The sequence below is a fragment of the Pteropus vampyrus genome, unplaced genomic scaffold (assembly GCF_000151845.1).
Source record: "Pteropus vampyrus isolate Shadow unplaced genomic scaffold, Pvam_2.0 Scaffold71, whole genome shotgun sequence".
Classification (NCBI taxonomy): Eukaryota; Metazoa; Chordata; class Mammalia; order Chiroptera; family Pteropodidae; genus Pteropus; species Pteropus vampyrus.
Genome location: NW_011888852.1, coordinates 1,606,604 through 1,619,831, shown reverse-complemented (window position 1 = coordinate 1,619,831; position 13,228 = coordinate 1,606,604). Strand labels below are relative to the sequence as shown.

At 41.7% G+C, this 13,228-nt stretch overlaps 1 protein-coding gene across 1 annotated transcript in view; it reads left to right on the top strand.

Annotated features, from left to right (window-relative positions):
* Nucleotides 1-13,228, top strand: part of STARD13 (StAR related lipid transfer domain containing 13) — a 216,208-nt gene that overhangs the window by 173,737 nt on the left and 29,243 nt on the right. Inside the window, exons 4-5 of the mRNA XM_023531606.1 lie at nucleotides 3,009-3,072; nucleotides 13,047-13,222. Of these exons, the coding sequence (XP_023387374.1) occupies nucleotides 3,009-3,072; nucleotides 13,047-13,222 (240 nt within the window). The remainder of the gene's footprint in view (nucleotides 1-3,008; nucleotides 3,073-13,046; nucleotides 13,223-13,228) is intronic.

The following is a 13,228-nucleotide window of genomic DNA, read 5'->3' as shown; positions in this document are numbered from 1 at the left end:
ATAATACGACTATATATTTTTATACCATGAAATACTACTCAGCAATTAAAAGAGATGATTACTGCTATACTCGACAGCGTGGATCAATCTCAAAAACATTGTGTCAGGGCAGAGGGGTGCCCAGACACACACAAAAAACGCATACCGCGTGATTCCATTTATAGGATGACCGAGAAATGACAAAACCAGTCTATGGACAATAGAAGTCAGAAAAAGGGTGCCGCTGGAGGTGGCGAGGGGGTCGGGGTGGTGGGGAGAATTGGTGGCGAAGGAGAACAAGACTCTTTCTGACGTGAAGAAATGTTCTTTACCTTGTTTGAGGTTAGTTATAATTGCCAAAACTCATTGAGCTGTAACCGTAATATCTATGCATAACTGAATTCCAAAATAAGCAACTGGTCAGAGATGAGAGATTGAACATCTAATTTGCTTGCTTCTAATTTGCAGAGAGACTTTTTTTTTCCAAAAGCAAATGTCCATACGGAGAGATCACAACGACACAATTTTTAAAGCAGAAAAACAGAAATATGAAGTAGAGGACTTAGCAAACCCAAGAAATAAAATCTAAGTGGTAAATGGAGGAAGTCATACTATAAATCAGTTTGCACTACAGAATCCTCAAAAGCTCAATAGTGGGAAATGAGGTTAAAGGCAAGCTAAAAAGAATAGGGTTGTTTAAAATTCCATCTTAAAGTTGGTTGAACCCTCCATTTACTCCTCCAATCTGTATTTAGGTGACTACTCCCCACCATCAGCACAAGACTAGATGTCCTGTCCCTGGAGAGGCTAAAACATAAGTTGCCTCAACTAAGGGACATCAGACATAGTTGAAGGGAGAAACTCTTTTTAAAACAGGGGCTTCAGTGACAGTCCACCTACATTCTAAATATTGAGATTACCAGACAGACCTCTTTTGTAACTCAGCTCCAGAATATGGGAAAACATGCTTAAAAAGAATCTGAGAAATTTGGGGATCTGAGTTCTGAGAAATCTGATCAGCCCATGGGAAAAAAAAAAAAGGAGCAAACTCTGATTAGAACAGATCTGAAAGTTCTGAGAGAGATGTCTCCAAGGAAATTAAATTGATAAGATTATCTGATATGTTTTAACACGCTGAGAGATTTAAATAATTAGGTAAGTTTTTGAGTTCGAATTTAGTGCTAAGTACATACAAAACTATGGAAACAAATTAAACAAGATGTTTATTAACTCCTGGGGTAATAAAAAGTTGAAAATGAAAGAAAAAGTAATCAGTGTGTGATAAAAATGTGAAGAGCTTTTACACGGCCATAATAAATACTGGATATTGATTTATGAAAAAATTATGAAATTGTGACCTAACTATAGTTACAAAAGGTGAAGGATGTGAATTTATTGTGGGGAGGTGAAGGTGAGAATAGGTAGTAAAAAAAAAAAAAAAATACATCCTCGTCTTTCATAGAACAAAGTGAATAAATAATGACTTAAACTGAAAAATCGAGAAATAACACCATAAACACATTGTGAGAAGTAAACACCAAAAGAAACAGTTGAAACGGTTGCTTCTGAAGAGTAGTACACGGAAAAGGACTTGAGGGGTAATGTTTGCCTCTTCAAACGATACACATTCAATAACTATGATTTTTAAAAAGGAACCAAATGAAACAAAATAATCAAGGTATTTGCAAAGAGAATTTCCTAAAATTAGATTGCAATGGGTCGAAGTGAATAAAACTTGAGACTGTTCTCAGTGTACTGAGTAGACAAGGTAGGGAATGTCAGGGTGGTTAGTGTAGTTGCTTGATGGAAAGATAGGGTTGAAGGAAAATTGATAGTTTGCTTGATTATAGTTATTTTGGCAGCTAACTTGTTGGTTAGTCTATTTGTTCAGGATAGGGATGAGCTTAAAGAGAAGAAAATCAGTGGGAGGGAATAAGGGAGGTATCACCATCTCAGATGAAGTGGTGGATGTTGAAATCAAAAACGAGGTTAAAGGATTAGCTTTGAAAAAGGATAAGAACATGTCTTTTTTCATGACGAAGGAAGCGATTATTGAAAAGATTTATGTCTAATAGCTTATATTAAGCTATGGTTTCTCACTGGCAGTGGTTGCTAAGTCATCCTTTGAGGAACTGGCATCGTTTTCGTGATCTGAGATTGGAAAAAAAATGAAAGCTGAGGGGCAATTTTGGGAACTCAGCTGAGGATGGAAATCAAAATGTATATATTAGTCGGCACAGGCTGCCATAACAGAACACCACAGACTGTGTGTCTAAACAATAGACATTTATTTTCTCACAGTTTTGGTGGCTGCAAAGTCCAAGATCAAGGTGCCAGTAGGGCTTGGTTCTTGGTGAGGACTCTTCTTGGCTTGCAGACAGCCACCTTCTCACTGTGTCCTCACATGGTAGATTGAAAGCGAGCGAGCTCTCTGATAGCTCTTCTTAAAAGGATACCAGTTCTATCGGGTTAGGGTTTCATCCTTTGACCTCCTTTAACCTTAACTACTTCTTGCTCCAAATACAGTCACGTAGAGGATTAGGGCTTCAAATTATGAGTCTTGGAGGGATAGAATTCAGTTCATCCCATGTACGATTCAGCACTGTAATGTGAGCTATTTTTCCATTTATACCCAAATATTTCAAGAGCAAGAGAGGACAGATGGTCGAGTTAATCCAGATTTGGGGACTAGCGTGATGGAAGATCAAGGTGGCAAACAAATCGAGGGGCTGGTGAAAGTATGGCTGAAATGATTGACCGTGGAAAGAGAAGCCGAGAAAGGGCCAGGTTTAGATTAGGGAATGGGGAGAGCTTGGTAGGCTTCATGGCAGAGTCCTCTCAGGCCCAGAAGCTGGAGAAACAAACAAGAACTCTTCTACGGTGAAGCTTCTGTGAGTACAGTGCCTTCTTGGGACATAACTGGTTGTTTTTGCATTTTCAGCCTTACTGGCGATGAATGAGAATTAGAAAATTTAAGTTTATTAGTGGTAGCAATCATCACATTTTTCTTTTCTTTTCTTTTTTTTTAGACGGCTAAACACGTTGAACAAGTGTGCCTCAATGAAACTTGATGTGAACTTCCAAAGGAAAAAGGTAGGTGTCTGCACTTGACCGTGGCTGTCGCCACAGAAGAAGCTTGCATCCGTAGATTAAAAATAACACGAACCTAAGTAAAGCTCCAAAAGGCCCGACCATCTCCGCTTGTTCCCCAGCATCCCATCTTATCATAACCCTCATGACGTTAAATAAGTCCTTCATAAACCCAGGCTAAGTTGTTTGTTTCACCATCTCCACTGGCTTCAGTTTTTATCAGAGAGTTTGCACAAAAATGTAATATGTTGTCATTCTTTACGGTAATCTTTCAGAGGTTTGTCAAGGTGTAAATATCTCCTCCTTAGGAGAGTCAGGACTCCACAGTGATTAGTAGATTAAGAAAATACGGAAAAGAGCCTATGTGTCTATGCCAGATGTCTCTCCCTTCATTCTTTCCCACAGCGTTTTATTTCAAGCACATTTCCTGAGGCGTTTATACCCTGGCCGGGTCCATTTCATAACCGTTGAGGGGGTCGGGGAAGAGAGTAACAGGATACTGAGCCGGCCTCATCTTTGACTCCTCGACTTCGCTTTAGTGGCAAGGAGTTTCCTTCAGGTTTAACAGGCACTGTGCTCCTTCCTCCTTCTAAAACTTGGCATGAATGAGGCTGGAGATGTCAGTTCTAAAATGAAGCTGTACTTCATTGAGCACTTACTGTTTACTGGGAGCTATGCTATACACTTGCTGTATACGATCTCATGTAATTCTTTACGGGAGGGATTCTCTGTTTTCTTCTAGACAAGGAAAGTGAAACTTGAAGAAGTTAAATTATTTATTTGTTCATAATATTTTTAAACTCAGTCATGTCTCACTTCAAAAAACGGAGGCTCCGAACTACCTCACTGAAAGACCTCTCTTTCTCCCTGAATTGATCCTTTTAGGAAATTCAGAGTTAAGATCGTTAACTGCTTTTTTTCATTTCACATCTCTAATATGTTAACAAGTCAAGCCTCAGTCTACTTCGAAGAAGCAGAGAAAACATCTTTGAGTCAGAAGAAAGTGTTCTTTATCCTGGTCTTCACAGAGAAATCATTAAACCCAGTGGATTTTAAGTCACTCCTGGGTAACCTAATCTTTAAAAATAACTTTAACCCGAATTTCTACTCTAAAATAGCACACACACACAAAAAAAAGTTAGTGAATTTTTGTTGACCTCACCTTAAAAAGAATTGGGTGTTTGAGCTAGAAACCAAAGATTCAAGTTAAGGAGGTAATATGGTGAAAAACAATATCCAGAGAAATATTAAAGCATGAAGACAAACTAAAAATGTGGGCATAAACGTCCCAACAGCTGTCTGGCTGAATAACACCCTTGAGAAGCACACAGACTGTTTGAAGCGTGAGGGTCACATGTTGTTTTGATTGTAACACATGGTTCTTATTAAACTGAACATGGCCACACCTGCATGTCTGAAGTGTGTGGCTGGTCTATACGGTGGCCTATATAGACCTTTGGCTACAGTGTATTACAAAGGAAAATGCCCAAAACTAATGACATGATTTGTTTTCAGCCAAGTGGGGTCATTATATCCCAACCCTGTCACTTGTCTTTCCAAACCCATATGTGAGATAGGCTTAAATAACATTTGTTGGACTATTTATGTGTTACCGTCACAAAAGCTCCTCTGTAAGTCGGACGCTTCAGTATTCTGACATTTTTAGTTTATTCCTTATGCCGAGTAGAGTGTCACACACCCTCACAGCCCCTGCTTATCCACAGGCCTCGCCAGTGTAGGCCGTTGAATAAAATATTGCTTTTCGCGTTGTAATTTAGGGAGTCATAACCTGAATTTTCAAATAAGTAATTCCAACATGTGGTCTCCACCCAATTGTGAATCTCAGTCACGACCAGCGTCTGGGGCTGTGGGCTCGGCAGCCATGCAGGAGACCCCGAGTGGTGGCACAGGTTCCCACAAACTGCACCTTACACGAGCCATAGGCCACTCCTTCATTTTCCTGCAAAAAAAAAAAAAAAAAAAAAGCAAAAAATAAATACCGGCTGGGAAGAGGCCAAATGATCGAAAATAGAAAGTGAAACTTAAGTACCAAGTACCACGTGGAGCTTCAACCCACTTGGGAATTAGTTTATTTGGAAGAAAACTAAGACAGCAGCATTTCTTCTAGCTCCGTCCCCATTGTATGCGATCCAAAAAAATAAAAGTATCATCCTCATCTCTAATCTGCAGAGGCCACACGTGCTTAATTCTGCAGAATGTCATCCCCGATGGCCCGTCTGGGGCCGTAATCTTCCTTCTCCCCTCGGGGCTCTTGGGTCTACGAAAGGTCTGCGTGAGCTCGCCTGGTGGTTGGTATGGGGAGCACCAGTCACGCGGTGCTGACTGTGTGCCAGGCACCATTCCTCACCATTAACCGCAGGTCACGGATGCAGAAATTAAAGGGCAGAGAAGCTAGGAACTTGCCCAAAGCCACTCAGAATGATTATAGGCAGGATTTGAATGCCTCTTTGCCTTTCAAAGATATTTAGAAACATGGCTGGAGACCTGGAGGAGTTTCTTTAGCCATTCATCCAGTTATGTATTTTTATTGCTGTTGTTAGAAGAGGGATGTTTTTATGCCATCTGTACTGAAGGCCACCGTTTATTTAACATCTTCGTGGAAATGGATCTCTGGATCTCTCGCAGTGAACATGTCATGAATCTCATTGCTCTGCGTTGCATTTATTCTCATTGGAATCTGAAGGGTTGGCTGGTTTGAGCCAAGAAAGAAAAAAATAGTCTACAGGTAGATGAGGATGGCGAAGCCTCATCCACACTGAGTTGGGCATGCATCTTTCTTGTACAACAAACGCCACTCGTAAAGCACGGGGAAAATGAAATCTCACGTGCCCTCCCACGACGTAGTACCACAAGATTTTCTCCTTGCAGAAGAGAAAAGTGGTCGCTCAGAGATTCAAGGTGACCTTCCCTGTCTCTGGGACAGTTAGGTGGAGAAGCAGGTTCTCAGTCTTGGCCACAACCCAGCCCAGAAGTGTTTGCAGAGAGCCTGTGACACCAGCAGTCCCCCGCCTCTGGCTTCGGGCCCCTGCAATGTGGCAAGGGGCACGTTTGCGCTTCACACAGGGCCGACTCGGCCACTCAGCTCCAGTTAACGTTAATGGAAGATAACTTCAAAATTGCTATGTAACTGTGGATTAGCTGCCTCTCTTGCTGCTGTGGACTCCTATACGTGGGCTCCTGTTTGCAGTATAAAGTCATAGCCAAATTCCATTTAAAAAACAACAACAAGAACAACCTTCTTTTGGCAGCGTTTTGTTGGTATTTGTCTCTGAAGAATGTGTAATTTCAGCTTAGAATGTTCTCATTTTTTAGGAAAAAAAAACAAACATTAGAGCTTCATCCAAATGAAAAACAATGCACATGCGAATGCTACTTGTTCTCAGAAAAAAGTTGTCATTATTACTCAAAATCTCGACTTACTTCGTGACAACACTGAAATCTCTGAATCACGGTTAGTGCTTACGCGACGTGACTTCTACTGGGCACTGGAGTCAGAGACTGGAGCCCCCAGCGGGCTGTCTGATTAACGAGGGAAGGGAAGGACACGTACACGAGACTCCTACCTAAGCTTTCCCACCTACCTAAGAGCGGCTCCCAAAGAAGGTTCTGGTTAAAGCTGTAGCTTTTGTAAAGCTCTCCGATGTCACGACCAAGGTGGATGCCAACACAGGAACCATGACCGATGGCCACCTTGCCATAGCACCTCACAGCCTGGGTGTCATCAGCATTTCCAAGGAGCTGTAGTTGTGGAGGGGCCTGGTCTCCACCCCCCCACTGCCTGTCACACCCCTCACATCTCCCACCAAATAAGACACCGCCTGGCAGCTCTTGACAGCAGAGTCAAATGAGAAAAATTACGTTTTATTCCACCCTTCACATGGCTGGAGAGTATTACAGCCTCGAATCGAAGATAATTGCCTGTGAATGTCCTAGAACCGTAGGATCTTTGAGTTGGAAGGAATCCTCCATCATCTTTTCCAACTTCCCATCCACCACGGGGTTTACTTCTTAGAGCCTCCCTCACAATTCACTCAGCCTTTGCTCGTCACCGTCTAGACGTGATTGATGAGTTCACTACATTGCAAGGCAATTTGTTTTATTCTAATTACTAGAAATCTTTCATACGATAATCTAAAAGCTGATTCAATGTAAACATGCCTGTCTAATGCCAGCTCTTTTCTTTGGAAAAGCAGAGAATACAGAGTTCTCCTTTCATACAGCGACCCATCAACTCTGTCCTCTAGACAGGTGGCAGGGGTGGGGGAGAGGAGGCAGGTGGTGATGTCAGCCAACTACTGCTGATGTTTTTGTAAAGAAAGTTGCATTGGAATGAAGTCATACCCATTCTTTCGGCTACAACGGCGGAATTGAATAGTTGTGACAGAGACTGCATGGCCTGTAAACCTAAAATATTTACCATCTGACCCTTTACCATCTGACCCTTTACAGAGAGGTTCCGTACCTCTGCTCAATCTCAGTTTCTCAGACTTTCTGTGGTGAGTGGCTGTTGGCTTCGTTTTGTTTTGTTTTTAATCTTCAGTGTGCCACTGGCCGGGACACTTTTGTAAAATGCAATACAAATGAATTATTGGAACTATGAAATGAAAAAAAGAGTTACAGAAAATGGTAGCCTAAATTTTTTTTATTATTAGACTCTACAGACACAAAATTGCATTCCAATAAATATAATCAAAACAAATATAATGGAAATTGGAAAGGATTTCGGAATTTCCCTTTTTTTTATTGAAAGTGTACGTTTGGCAATTATTATGAGGAATCGTGATTGCACTCCTAACTTTTTTGTTATTCAGCTGTTGTAACTAAACAAAAAGTCTACTTTGAAATAGCAGTTCCCCATATTAAATGCCTTTATTCAGACTTTGATCAAACTCTGTGACTATGAGTGTTCACGACAGCGTTTCTTGTTTGTTATCTAATTTAGGTCGTATTGACAACACTACTCCCAGGAAGAAATGTGTAACTAAAATGTTTCTTTGTTTTAATACAAGTCCTCCTAAAGAAGCTAGTTTCAAAGAGTATGTTGACTTTTGAAATCAAAGAAGAGGTTTGAAAGTAATTTTTTAAAGTTTAGAGTATTTCTTTTTTTATCTTTTTTTCAAAAGGAAATAACCATTGCTGTATTTTCAAAAGTCATCTTTAATCCTTCATCACTAGCTAGTTCTTATAATTCTCTTTCTATGAAACAGTGGATCCCGTACATTATAAACTTTGAGTCATGGTAGATAAAGTAATCTTGAAATAGTGATTGCTGTTCAGTAAAACTAGTCCACTTATCGTGAACTTGGGTAGCATGGCCCTGCCAAATGGTGACAAATGTTTTAATGCTTCCTCTCGATGTCTGTGCTTATCTCACTGAAGACTGGTAGGTTTGGGGCCCGGCAGCCCCTTAACCACAGTTTGTGTAGCACTGCTATGGAGCTTCTCATTTCTAAACCAAATGATTAGGTTTTTCCATCATCTTTCACGGGAGGTTGTGGTTCCAAGATCCTCGGCCGTTCTGATGACTCTTCTCTAGAAATGCTCCTCTTCCCACGTGCCCCTTAACATGTGGCATTTAAAACCCAGGCTTCTGGTCATGCATCCTGAAGCTGGCGACCTCATATGGTGGCTGTGTCATGTGATCAACTCACGTTAGGCTCAAGTCTGCTACAACCCTCAAAGTGATGGATAGTACCTGCCGTTAAACCAAGTCTGTTCTATCCTGCACATCCTGTAGTTGATTTTTAAAGTTAGGGTCTTCAAATTTCACTTCATGAAATGTCATCTTCTTAGCAGGTCATCTTTCAGATCTGTGAAGATCTTTCTACATCTCCACATCGCCTGTCTCTAACAACGATAATTAGTTTTTTCTTGCATTTTAAGGTTTACGTGGCATTTTCACATATACTCTCATTTGGTTCTATCGATAGACAATGCTACATGTGTACTATTATCATTTCCACTTTACAGCTGAGAAAAAGGGTGCCTTGCTCAAGATCCCTTAGTGAATTACCGTGTCATCTTCACATTTTAAAAACAAAGAGGTCTCTTGGCTCATTGACATTATTCTTAAAACAGACATAACTTTGAGGCATCCTCCAGAGATGTCTCCCTAGTTGTTTTTGTTCCTTTGATCTACTCTTTGGTGAATTTACTCAGCCAGTTACTAACGAAACTCTGTAGCATCCAACACGGGCAGCCATCTCAGCCACAGTCATGTCGGGAGAGCCTTTGTCAGTTCCTTGGCTGAAATCCAGACACTCTATGTCCATTTTCATGATTTACTAAACCATTGAGATAGGAGAATTAAGTTAGTTTGGTGTTTCTTTTTCTCATAAATCTGACTCCTCTTAGAGATTTCCACTCTGCATTTCTAAATATTCAAACTATTTGTTTTAGCTTCAAAAAAAAAAAAAAATCATCAAACTGATGAAATCTGATCACTTCTTAACCAATAAGTACACTTCCACAATTATTATTGGGTAGTCTGCTACATGTGACATGCCGGGCCCTGAGTGTATAGAAAAGTTAAACTCTAATGCAGTGTGTTTTTTATACTGTGGATTATGGCCAATTGATGGGTTGTCAGGTGAATTTTTTTTTTTTTTTAAAAAAGGAAACAGACTAAATTATATTATAAAATGTCAGAGTGCAGCTAAGTGAAGTAAGTCAGACGGGGAAAGACAAATATCATATGATTTCACTTACATGGGGAATTAAAAAAATATATGAACAAACAAAACTGAAACAGGCTCAAAGGGTGGGGGGTGGGGGATGGATGAAAAAGGCAGAGGGGAATGAGAGGCACAAACTTCCCATTATAAAATACGTAAGTCCTGGGGAAGTCATATACAGCCCAGGGAAAACAGTCAACAATATCATAACTTTGTACGGTGACAGATGGTGACTAAACTTATTGTGACCAGATTGTAAAGTATATAAATGTTGAATCACTATGTCGTATGCTTGAAACTGACATAATGTTGTCAACTATACTTTAATTAAGAAAAAAAATCAGAGTGCAAACAAGGATAATAGCATGCATTAATTAATTAATTGATTGATTGATTTAGCATAATATGTATGAGTGCCTTGAGTTGTGATGGGAAATGTATTTCTCATTGCACATCACTAGCAATACTTTCAAAGATCCTTCACTAGAGGAAAACGAAAGATACGGAATCAGTCAATACCCTTTGGGATATACTGTGATAATTGTATGTGTAAGGAGCTAAAGGAGAATGGGTGTTTTTTCTTTTGTTTTGTTTTTTGTAGATTCTTGCTTTGGTTTTCATTGGTTTGTTTTGGTTTCAACGATCTACATACTGAAAAATTCCCCTGAACCGTCTGCCTGTTTTTCCAGGAGTTCACCACTTTTCACATGCCTTGGTTGGGCTGTAAATATCTTCCTGATGCCCAGAGCGAATATAATAAGCTCTCAGAGCCTCGCAGACAGGGGCAGGCTTTCCATTCCTAGTCCACAGTGCCCAGCTTGGCATCTTTTCTTAACCAAAATAAAGGAGTCCTTATCCAACTAGTATGTGATTTACTAGCATCGGTAACCTAGCTTGGACTAGCTTGACAGAGCTCATTGGAACCAACACTACATAGTGTAGTTTCTATTTTAAAATATCTATGGTTTCTTTAAAAGCATATACTTTTACTTTCTCAAAAAACTATTTGCCAAAAGGGCTCTTTCAGAATGTTTACTTAATATCGACTTCCCCTCACTAGTTTCCTGAAATGTGATATGAAAATGCAAAACTCAACCTTCAACCCATTGTGGTGCCTGATATATAATGACCCTCAGATGTTGGATGTTGTTGTATCAATCACAGGGAAAAGGAAAGAGGAAATGCTACAAAGAAATATAATTTGGAGTCATCGTCCCAGAGTCTTGCGTTTTTTCCTCTTGTGCAAATTTTTAAACTCTTTTGCCAAGGCTTTGTACAACTTTTAAAACTCAAAGCGAATCTCCCACTGTGACCCCAAAGCCATGCAATTCTCCGTCAGTGCCTTGGTTTTGTACTTTCCTCCACCCTACACTTGAATTTAAATTTGTCATTTAGTCCAACCCATCTGATATAGATTTTCAAGAAATAAACAAGAATGGGCGCGTCCCAGCATTTACTGACTGAGCATCTGTTTACTTTTCCTTGAAAACCAACTAAATTGCAAAGTTGAGGTGGATGTTAGAAATATAAAAAGATAGATAAGCAGTCTCAGATAGGCAACAGATAAACAGTTGAACAAACACTGGAAAACAACAAACAAATACTAAACACATGATTTCATTTAATCCGCCCAGGGAACCCATGAGGCGGGGCCTGTTTTTAGACCCATTTTATAAGCGACAGAAACCTTGGAGAGAGTAAACAACTTGTGTACAGTCACATAAGCATCAGGTGGCAATACTAGCATTGGACCTGGGGCTTAGAACCAGATGCCTAAGTAAAATAAAGTAAACCGAACTCCGTCAACAGAAAATGATTGAGCGGTTACTATGAACTTGGCTCTGGGGAGGATGTAAGGATGAATAAAACAGAACACAGGCCCTACTCTTGATGAGCTTACCTGTAACGATTGAGAGCCCTGTATTGTGGTGGGAGCTGACATTGTCCTGAGATTATGTGTGACAGTAAAGGGCTAATCCAGATGATGCAGGGAAGACAGAGGTCATTGCTTAGAGCCTCCGGGGAAGGTGTCAAAAAGAATGTGACATGTGAGCCGAGTACCCAAGAAGGGTCAGGCGTCAGGGAAGGACATTCTCAACAGCGGGCCATGTAAACGTCATTTTAGGCTCTTAATCCTATACAGAGCTGGGTTTTGGGGGATGGTCGTGGCCCAGGGGGCAGAGTGCAGGGACATGGGGTGAGCTGCAGCTGCAATGAGGCAAGAAAAACAAGTACACTTCAGTCGGGGTGAAGGGGCGCTAGAGCCACACTGAAGACGGTTTTAGGAAGGCCGAGGGAAGCTGACGGCTTTTAAGCTGGAAAATGATGTGATCATATTGGGATTATACTGGGGAAAGCTGTCGAGACGGGGAAGACGCTGGACATGAGGAGTCCAGCCGGGTTTCGACGGTAAAAGACCCCGACAGAGGCGCCAAGGGCCTGCACAAAGGGAACAGGTGCAGATACAAATGAAGGTGCAGATTCGAAAAATCACCTGAGTTGGGCCTCGGTCACGTGTGTGGTGAGGAGGAGGAAGGAGCCGATGACTCAGTTCATCCTAGAAGGAAGTTATCATTTATACGCTCTAGGGCAAGGTCTGTACTGGGCTGGTGGGATTTGCAAAGATAAACAAGGTCGTCCTAGCAGAGCAGGCTGGATGGGACTGTCCTCAGCTCACCATCTCTAGAAGGGCTCCCGAGTTTCTATTTACAGGAATTCAGTAGATAATATTGTTGTTAATTTATACAGGGAATAGATGATGAGAATCATGTTGGGGAGTCTCAGGGAAGGGGTGTCAGCTCTGAGATATGTTGACTCTGAGGATCGGGAGAGACAAGCTGGAAATAGGTCCTGGGGCGGCTCAGAGAAGGGGTTTCAGAAAAGAAGTAAGTGCCTTTCATGGCAGGATTAATTAAGTTTCTGCATGAGGAAGAGAACCTAAAACAGGTGTTTTAGATTTAGACTGTCCAGTCAGATGGTAATGATACCATCTTTGTGATCCATGGAGGAAGTCAGAGAGGAAGGAGCGATTTGGAGGCTATGACAATTCAGAGGAAGAAAACATGGCAGGTTGGGAGTGGGAGGACATGCTCCAGCCACCTGGGAGGAAGAGGGCGGCGGGTGACGGTGGGAGCGAGAGTGAAGGTGCCCAGGGGACCCCGAGGGCGTGTGAACGGAGGAGGGGTGGCCCTGGGCCTGCGTGACCCCGGCGACCCGTGTCACCCCAGCCACCTGTGTCACCCCAGCCACCTGTCAATGCACGTTCTCCTCGATGTTTTTCAGGGTGACGACTCGGACGAAGAAAACCTCTGCATCAGTAACAAATGGACTTTCCAAAGGACCAGCCGCCGGTGGTCTCGCGTGGACGACCTCCACACGCCGTTCCCCTCGGGGGACGTCAGGATGAGAAACACGACCAGCAGTGAGAGTGTCCTCACGGACCTGAGCGAGCCCGAGGTCTGCTC